This window comes from Heterocephalus glaber, unplaced genomic scaffold (assembly GCF_053883595.1).
Source record: "Heterocephalus glaber isolate CG9 unplaced genomic scaffold, H.glaber_assembly_v1.0 deba00001497, whole genome shotgun sequence".
Taxonomy (NCBI): domain Eukaryota; kingdom Metazoa; phylum Chordata; class Mammalia; order Rodentia; family Bathyergidae; genus Heterocephalus; species Heterocephalus glaber.
In genome coordinates this window covers 47,021,626-47,036,611 of record NW_028258320.1, presented here as the reverse complement: position 1 = coordinate 47,036,611, position 14,986 = coordinate 47,021,626, and the positions used below count along the sequence as shown (strand labels likewise).

The 14,986-nt window shown below is 41.3% G+C and overlaps 1 protein-coding gene across 1 annotated transcript in view; it reads right to left on the bottom strand.

The window, feature by feature from the left end:
* The window catches only part of LOC101715149 (scavenger receptor cysteine-rich domain-containing protein DMBT1-like), a 150,988-nt gene that overhangs the window by 80,091 nt on the left and 55,911 nt on the right, over positions 1 to 14,986 (bottom strand). The window contains 4 exon segments of the mRNA XM_087185349.1: positions 4,837 to 5,118; positions 9,695 to 10,093; positions 10,962 to 11,024; positions 13,911 to 13,979. Coding sequence (XP_087041475.1) covers positions 4,837 to 5,118; positions 9,695 to 10,093; positions 10,962 to 11,024; positions 13,911 to 13,979 — 813 coding nt within the window.

Genomic DNA, 14,986 nt, shown 5'->3' with positions numbered 1-14,986 from the left:
TGATGTCACAATTATTTGAAAATGTGGTTTAAATCTGGCAACAATCAGCTGATGACTTATTATGAAGCCTTTTTATTGAATGACATATATGGCTTCCCATTTTTCAATTCTGCGTCAGATATTTGGATGGATCAACACAGATACCATTTATTGAACACTGATTATGTGTCAGGATTTGTTTAAATTCTCCATATTCATCATCTCTTTGTAAACTCTCAAAAAACATCTGAGGTAGCACTATTATTTTCTCCACTTCTTAAGTGAACCATTTGAGCCTCAGGCAAGGCAATTGACACTCAAGCTCACGCAGCCAGCTTCAGCACACAGGATTTGAACGGCTTTGCTTATAATTCTACTCTTTTGCTGCTTTCTTAACTATTTAGCAATGGTTGATAGATTCTTATGATTCAAATAAAAAACTGTGCTGCCCAGGACAAACTCCATGTATAAGAAGACCACAGGAGATCTGCCAGTTTTGAGGGGGCAATGGTAGAAATAACTCCTCTATTTGTTAGTTAGAAAGAATGTAGAGGTTGTTAACTTTGCCGGGCATAGTGGTGCATGCCTGTAATCCCAATCAACTCAGGAGGCTGAGGCAGGAGAATCACAAATTTGAGACCAACCTGGGAAACTTATCCAGATCTTGTCTCAAAATTTTAAAAAAATGCCTGGGGTTGTAGTCACTGGTAGATTCGCCTAGCAAGTACAAAGCCCCAGGTTCAATTCCCAGTACCACCAAAAAGTGGCTAAAATCAGGAAAATGATATTTCTGGGCTCTGAGAAAATAAGAGGGCCATGTACCCTTCATCTCCAGATCTTCTGTTTCTAAGGATGAGAGCAATGTTTTGGGAATCAGACATAGAGTGGAAACCTGCTTAGGTTTTTTCTGCTGTTTGGGGAGGAATTAAATCACAAGAGGGGTGGCTCAGTTGACAGTGCTAAGAAAACACTCAAGACTGTTCAGCAGACAAGCCCCTGGTAAACTCTGCATATTTTGTCATATGATTTGCTCTGACCCCAGTGCCCTTGGGAGGGTCTTACTGGAAGTCATGAGACTTGCTGGTTTTGCTGGAGTGGTGACTAGGGTTTTGTGATCAGCAGTGGAGGGGCACTTGGAGAGACATTATGGAATACAAAAGAATGCATCGTCTCTTTCTTGCATCACCCAGCAGGTGCACAGTGGGTGGAATGGGCCCTTGGGGCACTCTAAGTGGTACTACTCAGGAACCGTGACAGCAAGAGGAAGAAGTGATTGAAACAAGGCTGCTTCATTTTGCTTCTTCTGTCTTTACAAAGGAGCATGCTGTTTTGTTTCTATTTCCATGCTTGTTCGTTATTGTACCACGAGGGAGACAGAGAAAAGCATTTCTAGTACCACTAGACAGATGAGGAAACTGTGGCACAGTGAGCCTAGATGACTAGCTCAAGGAAGCCCCAGCAGCTGGCACACATGCCAGAGAGTAGGAGCCCACTGTCCCACTACTGGGCACAGGCATTACCTGGCCCCCTAGTGGCATTACCTTTCCCCATCCTCTCTTGTGCCCCACTAGAAGAGATTAAGAAGGAAGATGTAATGATCCAGTGCATACACTTTCGCCTACCTTCTGGTTGGGAGGTGGATGATTTAGCATCTACAGGATAAAGAGAGAAAATTTGAGTGAACCACATAGACTCATCATCAGAATGCATCCAAATGCTTCTATGGCATCTCTATGATCCTAGCATCCTGAGTGGGGACTGCCATGGAGAATTAATAGCAGCCACTGGCAGGCCAGGTAGACCTGAGGTCATCATACCAGCTCAAATGTATATTTGGGGAATGCTTCAGAGTGACGAGACCCCTTTCTGGTCTTTCTGTCTGCATGATTTCCATTGGCTGCTTAAAGAAATGCTCTTGTGGGTAACCATTTTTGCCTTGGGATGTCAGATTGCTTCAAAGAGCCCCCAGCTACCCAGGAACCACTTCCTTTGGGGACCCAAGATCCTGACTTGCACTGGCAAAGTCTGCTCTCTTCTTACCAGACCCTTCCAAGCCATTCATAGCAGTAGATTAGTGGACAGGACCACAAAGCAGATTTTCTCAGATATTTGGGACACTTCCTCCAGTCTGTGACTCTGGGGGTGTTTTGCCTTATTGGGAAAAGACACCTATGTGGGACATAGGATGGTGAGCAACAGTGTTGTCCAATGGAAAATGGACCTCCCCAGGCAATGAGGGCTAGGAGGAGGAGTCCTACCTGTAGGTGTGAGTGTGGTCTGTGGAGTTGCAGGCCAGACAGAGAATGTGAAGAGATTTCCTCCAGCTGCAGGAAAGAGGGTAAGGACAAGGAAAAATACCACCTTGTGAGTCACTGGTTGACAACACCTTCCCCTGCCTTAATGACAAGGCATGGACATTGTGCCCTGCCACTATTTCTGAGACCTGAAGAGGTCAAATCATGTCAAATACACAACTATTTCTTTCTCACTCTCTTTTTGAGTTGATTATTTTATCATTTTATAAAGCGGTACCTCAGTTCACAAATGCTTTTGTTGGCAAACAATTTGGTTCACAAAACTGACAAAATTTTGATTTTGTTTGCAAGCTTTACATTGAGTGACAAGTGTGACTGAGGCCTTCTTTCCTGCGCAAATACAAATGTGACCATATTTTCCAAAATTGTGGAATATATTAAGTTTGTGCACCAAGGTACCACTGTAGTTACAAAAGAGACACATGTTCCTTAGGAAGAATTGGGTAAAACAAGTAGGGAGAAAACAATAACCTCTCATAAGTGTGCTAGCCAGGGATAATCTCTGCACCCAGTGGGCATGTAGCATCCTTAACTTTTATAGGATTTTGTTCATATAATGCAGATGTACATATACACATATAGAATGAGAATTTTTAGTTCTGGGTACCCAGGAATTAGCTAACTTAAACACGGTATCTAAGTAGTTACTTATCCTTCCACATTTACCCCTGGCCAAAGTGGCCCAATCTTAAACATGCCCAGTTTATCTTACCTACTGATATACTGTCTGGAGAATCTGCACCTATTAGAGGTTGGGAGATGGTTTCCACAAGGTAGAGAGAAGGAAGGAAAGTACGTTAAGTATCACCTGCCAGAAAGAACATCCCCAGGTATGTGTGATCAGCTGACCAGTGGCATAGAACCCTCTGATTTGAGGAGTTTGTTAAAATTGGGGAGCTCCTAAAATTCCAGCATCTCAGATTCAGGGTGGTACTAGGGTGGGTCAGAACATCTTAACAAGTAACTGTGAAGAGACCTGGACCCACTGGAGCTGAGAACTCCCGAGGTGTGATTTGGGGTCTTCACTACTGTTGTCCATGGTCTATTAGTCCCTGATGATGCTATGACAGATTTAGTGAGACCTAGAGGAGCCCCAAAGAGAAGGGACAGGAATAGTTATGGAGATGATCTAAGTCACTGATGGTGGTTCTACTTCTACCCTTTCCCTACTTTCCACTCAGCTCCTGGACCAGAGAAGCTGCCATCTCTGTAACATAAGTTGTCTTCCTTCTTACAGAAGCTTGTCCTTTCTTGTCACTGATTGTTTCTCTCTTTGTCTGGGACCCAGAGCCTCATTTGTGGCCATGTGCACTGGGTCCTATGAAAAACATTTAGATGGTGTCTTTAGCTTATTCCTTTCCTTTGATTTGTCCTAGTTCCTGCACATATTGATTGTATTCTGCTTTGTTTTATGTATTTTTCCTTCTTCCTCAAACTTGACTCCATTCATACCTTTTCTAATTATGTATTTATTGTGATTGTTTTTTAATGTTTTGGTTGCATCATCAGTGCACAGATAGGGTAACCTGGTTAACTTCCATAATTCTGGTGCTTATCAAGGACCCCACAAGTAAGTGGACTTAATCAATGTTTTCTAAAAGAATGCAATAGGCAAGATATAAGAAACATAACTAAGTGGCACAGATCATTCTTTCACACCTTTTGACCCAATAAAGGGAACAAAAATGGAACCTGGCCTAACACAGATGGGGACTAATATACACAGGGTGAGTTTTATTCTCTTTCTTAGTGCACAGTGAAATTCCCACATGATTGCCCAACTCTGAGCTCAGATGCTGCCTGGTTGGTAAGCAAGCTGCATAAAGCCAGCACCTGGAGGTGGAGGACTCTGTAGATGGAACTGCAGAGCACACTCTTTTATCAGGGAGGGCAGTGGCCCCCGGGCAAGATGAACCTGAAAGAAGACAAGAAGGCAGTCTTTGGCTCTCAGTGGAGCTCCACAGATGATATTCATGAGTGTTTCATCTGCTTAACAAAGTAAAGTTAGTACTGCCTCATGGAGTAGTGATTGAAGACTGTCACCTTTCAAGTGTGTTATAGTTTAGATCTAAAATGATGCCCAAAACCTCATGTGTTTGAAAAGTGACTGGATTATGGGGGTGTTACAACTGACTTGTTGGAAGAGGCAGGATACGGAAGCATAACTTGGAAGGGTATTCTTCTTCTCCCATTTCTCCCTTCACTCTGTGCTTCCTGGCCACCATGATGTGAGCAGCTTTTTTCCATCCCAAACCCTTCCACCATGCTCCCAACAATGAAAAGACTGAAATTTCTGAAATGTGAGCCAAAATACATCTCTCTTCCTTTAAGTTGTGAGTTTGGGTATTTGTCCCAACAATGAGGAAAGTGACTAAGACAAATTATGAGAGAATATCTATCATGTACACACTCTCATGTATCATGCTATCTGTAACAGCACTGGTCCTTTGGGGTGAGAGGCTGGGGAATAAAGTTTCTCAATGAAATGAGGACTGACAGCCACCACTTCACCTGCACAGATATACTGGCATCCTCTAGGAGCCCATAGTTGTGCCAGCCTGGCCCCTGGGGCACTGCCCCAGGTGGCTCTCACTGCCCACATACTGTACATTGTCCAACAGGATCTTCCCAGAGCCTGCCCCGAAGTGAGCCCTTGTAGAAGCTGCTGCTGCCTGGCTGTACTGAAACTGTTGGCACACAAGAGTGGGCTCAGCCAAGTCCCAGAGGTCATCACACATCATCTCCCACATGCTCTTAATGAAGACCTCCACAGGATCTGAGCACATCCTTGTGCCATTCAGCACCCTCACCCCCATCCATGCTCCTGGGCACAAGGATATACAACAGTGGGAACTAGCCTCTGGGTTCAGGATATTGCCTTGATTCTTAGGCTACTATTTCCATATACTCATATCAATTACATACCACAAAATAATGATTATGATGCTGATGATAATATAATTATACTGCTTCATGAGTATAACTACACTACAGGCAACATCATATGCTTTACAAGATTTGATCTTAATTGACCTTCACAACAAGTCTTTGATCTTTTTTGCTAATGAAGAAAATGTGAATCAAAGAGTTCAAGTAATCTGCCCAAGGGCAAATACCTCTACATAGCCATCTTGAACTTAAATGCAAACATTCTAAAAGAAATTTAAATTTTGACCAATTTTTACACTGTCTTTAAGAACATGAGACTTAATTTCGCTACTGAGAAATGAATCAGATACCATAATTTGCAGCATGCACTAAATTTAAGCATGAATTTGTAGCATGAACTAAAATATAATTTGCAAAATGGATAAATTATATAAAACCATGACATCCAAAACGTATTACCTAAACAGCTTTATAAACTCATCTATTTCACAATAAGAGTATAACTAATCTGGTTTTAATAGCATTTTTGAGTGAACCCATATTTCTTTTTTTTCCCATATTTCAACAGTAGGAACTCTAATTGTTCTAACTTACCCTGTATACAATTCTGGCCTATCACTATCATGCTACAAAAGGGGATGTTGGTTGAGAACCAGTAGAAGAGCTTTTGATTTTTCCCTACCTACAGACAGGAAATTTATTCCCTGGATGAATTAATTCCCAGGGATTCATTCTTGCAGACATCAGGAAAGCTGAGACTAGGCTGAGACTCAGATATATCACATATATTTTTCCACTCTGCTGTTGGAAAACCAGCAGGCAAACGTATTACCTCACTTCCATCATCTGCCACATTCTTAAATACAGACACACAGCTAGCTGGTAATGCCCAGATCTCTGAGAAATGCCTCTACCTTAAGAAACGTAACTAGAACAGATAGAAAACCAGAGAAGAGAAACAGGAACATCAAAAGGAACAGAATAATATTATGAGTAGAAAACAATAGTACAGATACCAAGAAAGTTAGAGAAAGTACCACATCTGTGAAACAAGAACAGGAAGCTATGAAAAATGAAAGGTCAGACAAGAAGAAAGTGCTCTTGAAATTGAGAAATAAAAGTGCTGAAACTTTTAAAAAATCAATAAAATACCTAGAAGATAATGTTGAAGAAAACTTGAGTAAGAGAAAAAGAATTTGAAGATGCAAAATTAAAGACAACTCACAAAATTTAACATATCAACATAGGAAATCCAACATCTACTTGAAGAATTTTTAAGAGAATAAACAGAATTAGTAAAGAAGAAATTATTAAATAATTCAATAAAAATTTGTAAGAACTGAAGGATATGCACTTCTAAACTAAAAGCTTAAACTGTGAGCAGGATAATGTATGAAACACGCAGAACAAGGTAAATCACCATGAAGCTCAAAACACAAAGAACTATGAAAGGTCCTAGAAGTTTTCAGAAAAATAAAAGCACACAAAAAATCCAAAATACATCAAGTTTACAATATCCTAATTAAGGTCTTGATGCACTTGGGTCTTAGAAAGTAGGTCTGCTACAAGTTTATCTCAATCTAATACTGTCTTCCCAAAAAGTAGTTGGTCAAATATAAGCATATAAATTTGAGAACAGATAGATATGTGTTTAAGTCTCGACTTTACCACTTTCTAGTCAATTAATTCTAGGAAAACTAATTTTTCTGTGACTCATATGTTAAAAAGTGAGGGTGAGGCAGGGTACCTTTACTTGTAGGTTTCTGTGATCATAAAATGAAGTATTAGTTATTTGAAAGCTTCCAGTTCTCTGCTGACCACATTTTGGTTACATAAATAATGGTTCCTTCTCCCATTTTCCCAAAGACTTACCTGCCAGGGGAGGGGGTGTAGGTTGCAGGGTCACACGATCTGTTATTGCTATGGTTGCAGATAATCCATCACCTGTCACAAAGACAACCATAGGAGTCCCTATTAAGACTTCCATAAACCCAGCTTGGGACAGCAGATTTGAAAACATACACAGCCCAAGATTTACTGTCAAATATGCAATTTATATTCAATTCTTCTAGAGGGAAGTAGTCTCCACAGGGATCTAGCTGGCACTCCTTGGTGTGGCTTCAGGTCTGGGATATGCCAGGTCAGTGCTGGGTACATGGGTCCTTTTCCCCACCTTACTCCCACCCCCGAACAAATGGCAACTGACCTGCTGGAGTGGGGTTCAGGGGAAGTGCAGCAGGTTCTGTGGTAGACACAGGTGCCAATAATGCCTGACCTGTGAGTGCAAAATAAAGAGAGGCCTTGTTCACTGCTGAACACCTCCTCACCACCCAAGAAGACAAGAGCCCAGAGAGAATAGCTGCTTAAGTAAAAGCATATACTTCTGCCCAGTCTGCCCTACCAATGGTTGTTTGGCTCCCCCATCTCCTTTTCTACCATATTCATCCAGCTGTGGATATTACATTCCACAGCAGGATGGAAAGTGCTAGAACTTTGAGGATATATATCCTTGGCTGGGACACTGCAGCTAAGTGCCCAGAAAACCATTTGTGTGTTGCTTCTTTTCCTTTTAGCAGCAATCCAGACGTGTTCATCCAGGGTCATGGAAGTGAATGGAATAGCTGGGGATTTTGGTTTCCATCTAGGTCTTTGGTGGCTATATCTGAGTTCTCAGTATGTCAGGCTTCCATAGAGCACTAAGGCACCTAGCCCTATTTTCATCTTACTAACTCGTAGAACAGTAATCAGATATTGTAATGTGTCCTTTTAAAAGGCATCTCAAATAATTAGAGAAAAATGTTGAGACCTGATAAAACTCAGAATAGGCTCCCTGGCATTCATTCTATTTTTCTCAATATTTATCAATAAGTTTGTTACCTCTTATGATATTCTTTGATATATGTATGTAAATAAAACAATTGCATGGCCATTTTATTAGTGCAATCAGTTTCAGTCATTTGCATCTAGACTATCCAAAAGTAATTAAACTATTAAATTTTTTCTCATCTGGCCCACATGGTTCAATGTAGAATCAGTCTTAATGTTGGAAATGTACAGAGCTTTTTTTCTGTACATTCAACAGTGAAGCAGCTGTTGGTGCACTGTACTCAGGTTGAAGAGGGAAGTTTTGTGAGTCTATGAATGTTTCATTGACCATCATTTGTTTTTTTTGTCCATGTTATCAAATATTGGATCTACTGCTTTCCTATATGTGTAGAGTGAGGAATGCTTCATTGTTAAATGTTCCCTGAGTTCTCTTCCAATCACTTGTTTGATTGCTTCTGCAACTTTTAAGATTCTCAAAAGTAAAAGGATTATTATACAAACGGCTACCAATTTGCAAATCTAAGTAGTTTTGGTCACCTTGGTATCACTTGGGAGATATTAATTCAATCCTAACTGATATTTTTCTAACTGGCCAAGCTCCTGAACCATTTGGAGACAGCTAAACATTTCCAATGTGCAGTATTCTTTGGGAAAGTTGAGGAATTATTTAAGAAGTCTAGATGATGAGTGAGAAACTTTTTGCCCCTTATGTTCTGTGCCCCACTGTGTGATGTGGAGTGGTATGGAATGGATGTTAACTCTTACACCCTGGACTGATGCAACCTCACAGGATCATGGACTATATGCCTACAGGGACCATCAAAGCATGTGACACAAGGTCACCTGCAAGAGGAGGCAATCCCCAGTGCATTCTAGGAGAATGATGCCCTGAAGTTACATAGTACAAAGGCTTTGCTTCCCTAGCTTGTAAAAGGGACATTCTAGGGAGGAAAAACTACAAAGTAGAGGAACCAGGTAAAGATTGGACCAACCCAGGTATGACATGGTGGCAGCTTCTGGCTCTATTATTGGAGTGGGGTCTGGTGAATGGTCCATACCTGGTGGTCAAAAGAAACCAACATTTAAGATCTACAGTACAGTATTATTTACATTATGATCTTCAGTGACTTTTAAAAACATAAGTTGAATATGTATGAAAAAACAAAGTGACAGCCTTGCACCAGGGGAGGCAATGCCAGAGTTTCATGAATTAGATTAGTGCTTGTGAGTTATTTGGAGACAATTGATATGTTTTAACAATTCATGGGGGAGGCACGGAGAGACCATGATACAATAATTATTCCATTGCCTAAACATCTCATCTTCTGTTTATTCTTATCTACAGACATGTTGAGAAGAACATACCCCTTTGACTGTGACGTAGAATGGAGTTTTACTCTTCTATCCTGGGAAGGGTTCTACTGTGACTTGACAAAATGAATTTTAGAAGACAGAGCTCACATAAAACAAGTTACCCAAAGCCTGGACTAACCTGAGAGCATGTGTGACAGTCATGTGGCTCCAGGCTCTGTGGAGGGTGGGGGCTGGAGAGCCATCCAGCCTGAAGGTTGACAGAGCTCAATATACCAAGATGCATGAGGCTGATTAAATGTTTATTCGATGATTTCTATCAGTGACAGCTGATGTGACAATGGGGAAGTCCTGGGAGATAAACAACCTCTTACCTGTGCAGACCACACCAGCGTCCGCCAGGTGCCCACAGTTGTGTCCAGCCTGGCTCCCGTGCATGCACTGGCCCAGGTGGGTCTCGCTGCCCACACATTGCACATCATCTAGCAGGATCATCCCAGATCCTGCCCAGAAGTGGGCCCCCACGGGGGCTGCCACTGCCTGGCCACACTGTAGCTGGCGGCACACGACAGTGGCCTCGGCCAGGTCCCAGAGGTCATCACACACCGTCCCCCACATGCCCTGGATGAGGACCTCCACGCGGCCTGAACACCTCCCTGTGCCATTCAGTAGCTTCACCTCCATCCAGGCTCCCGGGGGACACAAAGGAGAGGGGCACTGGGCACTGGCCTCTGGTGTCAGAGATATTTCTTCTATCCTCTCTGGATCTGAGTCTATTTATCACAAAAACCTGTGTTACACATGTAACTAGGAGAACAAACCAAAGTCATCCTCAATTTAAGTGACAGATTTTTGTTTAAAACCTCCAGTTAGAACAAAGTGGTTTTGCCTTCAGTTCTCTCTTTTCCTTTTTAAAATCAGTATGTGTTTAGGATACATAGTAAGTAATTCATTGAGGGGAATTGGTACACATTATGATCCTTTTTATTTCCCCTTCTTCTCCCCTCCATCTTGTCTTCCCTCACCCCACAATCCCCTTCCCATCTCTGCTCCATAGTCTATCTCCCTGTTTCCTATATATATATGAAAAGTTTATGGAAGGCCCCAATGTACTCCAAACAAGGACACATTATCCATCACGTAATTTCATTGCACAGACGGGCAAAAATATATAAAATAGACTAGTTTATAGCAACACATTTAAGTCTTGACTCCATGTTTACAATAATAGTTAAGTCATGTCCTGATATCCAGAATGCCTATACCCATATTAGCCTTAATGTTTTCTAACACACTGGCTCTCACGACTATAATTTGTGAATTTGTAGGAGACAGCTGAACATACACATGTGTCTAGAAGTCTTACAATTCACTTTTTGTACATTCTATCCCCCTTTTTAAAAGCTATTCATTCACCATCCCAGAAGGGACACTGTATTTGCTTCAGAGAAAGACACAGACTCAGGTAAGGCACCTAAACTGCTCAAGATCACACATCTAGAAAGTGGAGGAACTTCCTGGCCTTTCCCTTCCACACAGGTGCCTCCCAAAGTGACTCTGACTATCATTTTCCATCTAGTGAACTGATGCTTGGGATCACCTGCATCTCTGACCTCATTTTCCAGGCAAGTCTTTTCATACCTGTTGATGAAAGTGTAGAGGACGCAGGGATTTTGGCCAAGGAAGTCTCTGAGGCAACCTTAACTACATGGAGAATGTAAAAGTTATTATCAGTAACAATGTAACATAAAACTGGAAATAAAAAGAAATGAGAATTTCTTTAAGAATCCAACCTGAGGGTTAGTAGTGGTCTTATTTGGGAGATTATCTTTCATCTAAGTCACCATCATCTGTCACTTGATTTTGTGTGTGACCATTTCCTACCACAAAGGTAATGGATCCTACAGAACTGCCGTGATTTCACCAGAGCCAAGTGCAGGAGACCAGGTCCCTGGGTAGCCACAGCCAGCACAGTTCTGTACCCCTCCCACCTGTAGTTCTCAGGATAATTGCAGAATATGCTGAGAATGCATCATCTGGGGATAAAGAGGCATTGTCCAGGACCGCCTGGGCTTTACCTTGTCCCCCCCTAGAACTGAGTGTTCTGCAATGCGCATCTAGTTGCTCCTGGGATTAGACCAAGAACAGAGTGCTTCAAGGTCCCTCAGCTGCTGTGTGAAGTGGAGCATGTGCTGAGGAGACTCCATCGGCCTGGATGACTTTCCTGAGCCTTGGGGGACCAGCTCCTCTTGGGCCCTAGGCATCTATCTATCCTCACCTGTCTGTGAATAATAAAGTTGCTTTACCCAATTTGCCATATAAGTGTTCTGCTGGCCAGTGAAGATGCAGAACTGCTGTGGCACCTGGCTCTGTTTGAGCCTCTATCAGAATCAGAGCCCTGTAGCACCAATTAGCTCAGTTTAAGTAGAGTTGCTTATCAAATTAAGACTTTAACACAAAGATAAGGTTATCAAGCCTACTGCCTAGTAAGCTACCCAACATTAATTAATGTTTTGCATCATTGCTATTAGGATGTTTAGTCAATCAAACAGCACCCATAGAATGGGCTATTTATTACTGGAATCATAAGAGTTCCTGCAAAATACAGTCCCTGTATTGAGTTGGGAGCTAGTAGAAGTATCCGGATAGCTTTTTCACTGAAGACAGAATGAGTACAATGCCAGGAAAGCAGCAGAAATGATACAGCCTGAGAAAAGATATGGCTGATGGTAGAGATTTTATAACAGGAATCAGAACAAACATCGAATTTAATAAGGAGAGGCACTGGAAACGTGATGGATACAGGAGTATTCCAGGCAAAGAGAAAAATTCTCATTTTTAAGATGTGTTGTTTTACAGAATAATTAGGAGGAGAGTTGGAGCCCAAGGTCACGAAGAAATTTAGCATACTCAAGGAGACAAGATCACTTAAAACAACTTGATTAGACCTCTCTATAACTATTCATGAATATTGCTCTAAGCAATTGTAACTGAGTATTTCTCAAACTAATTTTTTCAGACACTCAGATTTAGTGCCCATCTCAGTGAACAGGAGCTTAGTAGTTAAATCAGCAGGGAAAACCTGGGGTAACATAATCCTCTGTTAGAGAATCCTGGTGCTCACTAGCAGAGGGATTAATATTACTTAACAGCCCTCTTAGAGAATAAAGATTTCTAATATGGTTCCTAATTAACTGATAAAGTTGGTTCTATACGTCTCTTACAACTCTTATGTCTAGTGTATTTAAACATGAAAAATATGAAACATATAAAGACTATTCTTATGAATGCTTATTTTAGACTTATTGTCATTATTTGAATATGAATGGTAGAAAGAAGTCAATAGTTGGTGTCAAAGGAAACACATCCAACATTGATAAAGTGCTACCTCTAATAATACAAAAAGAATTAAGCAAAAAAGGTATCTTAATCTTAAAATGGACCCATAATCTTTTTGGTGTCAGGTAAATTAGAGATCCAGTTTCAAGGGGTCTCAATGAGAGCCTGTCCAGCCTCAGATCCCATACTGACTACACCCTTTATGGATGCCAATCATAGCATCTTCATTGTCAAATGGGGAGAACATTTTCCCTGTCTAACAGAAAGGATTTGGTGGGAGGGAGATTAGAAGAAATAATAGGTGTGAATATTGAAGGAATTCAACTGCCAGCATCCTGATCAGAGACCCCTCTAAACTGTTCCCTGCCAGCACAGCTGCACCTGGGGACTCCTAACACTACCAGCCCTGCTACTGAGAGTAGCCACTATTCCCTGTGCTTTCCCAAGCCTTGTCCTTGGGCAACAAGTACTGTTGTGCTCTCTCAAGCTTTGTTCTTGGCAGGTGGTCACAACCCCCTTTCTCTGAACTTCCCCCTCCTCAGGACCCTATGAAAGACCCCATAGCCTGTATGAGAGCTGCTGGTCTGGTCTCTAGTGCCAGAGCGGTCCCTCTCAGATTTGTTCTGAAATAAACCTGTCCCATTGAGCTCATACCTTTGTTTCTTTTCCTTTTTTCCTAACAGATATGCTCTATGTTAAAAGTACTGCACAAATATTTATGGTTATTATAGTCATAAAAAGCTATGTGCTAATGAGAAAGTTAAAAAAAGATTAGGCATCCTTATAGGGATGCATTTTGCATTAAGTGCAATATAATGTGTGTAGAAGAAAAAAGAAAATATAAGTAAACAATACTTTAACAAACAATTAGATATAAAAAAACCAATTAGATATATTTCAAATTATGTGATATTTAGCATTCACAATGTAGCAACACATTAAAAATTCATTGTCTTCATGTCATTTTCTTAATATGTCTGGCTAATAGTCATCTCTGTTATTACTTTCAGGACAAAGCAGATTTGGTACAGTAGAGCTGCCTGACTCAATGTATTCACATATAGAAGGGAGAAAGTATCACTTTCCCGGTGGTATTTTCTTGATGAGAAGAGCCAGGGAGGACACAATAACGGGGAAGTCCCTAGTGCTGACTCTGGTACGTGTGCTTGTGGGTGGTGGGGTTGTCATTATTGTCCCTCATTTTTCTCTGCTCCAAGAGCAAGCTCTAAGAAACTTACTGTAAAGACTCACCTTCTGGGCTGAGCATCAGTTTCAGGGCAGCAGATTCGGAGAAAGGAAATGTGGTTGAAGATGCACGTCCTATCAGTGTGAAAAATTGGAGGAGGAGAATATTCACGCTAAATTAAATACTGTCAGGGGTAACACTCGGCCCCTCCTGATATTTCCTTCCATGCAGCACTAGCTCTTTCCCATTCCTTCCTCACTTCAGCTCACGAAAGCCACTGGCTAATTCTGCCCTTTTTCCTCTTTGGAAGCCAGCCTGCCCTCAGAGCAAACATCTGCTCTGATCCTTTCAGACAGGCCTTCCACACTGAGCTTCATTCTTCACCCTGAGGTGGCTTGGCATTTTGGTCTCCATCTCACATTCCTTTCTCTCATTTCCTTAATTGTCCAAATCTCAGTTGGAGACAAAAATAGCATTAATTAATTTTCCCCTTGGAAGATACCATATGCAGTACCACCAGAAATAAAGATTTGGGCAGGAAAGAAAGCTCCATTCCCCATCTCTTTCTTGTCCCCTCTATCCTGGTCACTGAATTTCTGCAGAAGGATGAAGGAATCAAACATTTTTACGATTCCAGATCTTTAAATGCACAGAAAACTGGTTCTGAAATTTATTGGTTGGCATGATTCTTGGTCCTTTTCAGAAAATATGCATAATGTCTCTTTTACATTACGAAAATGTTTAAGCTGTTCAATTTTCACCTAGAAGCTGGATAACACATTGTGTTCTTTAAGAAATGCATCTACAAGTGACTTGTGGACATAACTTTCCCCCTCATTTTGTCTCATAAAAAATCTACTGGTCATGTAGTAGTTATGAAATCATTTTAATGATCAGACTATCAAGCAACAGATGAGCTATGAGACTTTAAGAATGAGATAGATAAAAACACAAGTTATGTGACTTTTATCTTTCACTTAGCCATATGATAGCATATGGAATGGCCTTGACCAATTCAATGGGCAAGTATCAGACCTGTTGGTGAAGCAGTTGGAAAGCCAGTTTCCTAGGGATGAGAAGAGATAAATCTGCCTGTCTGGACACATCTATCCTGTCTTCTTTCACTTCCTTTTGTTCCCCA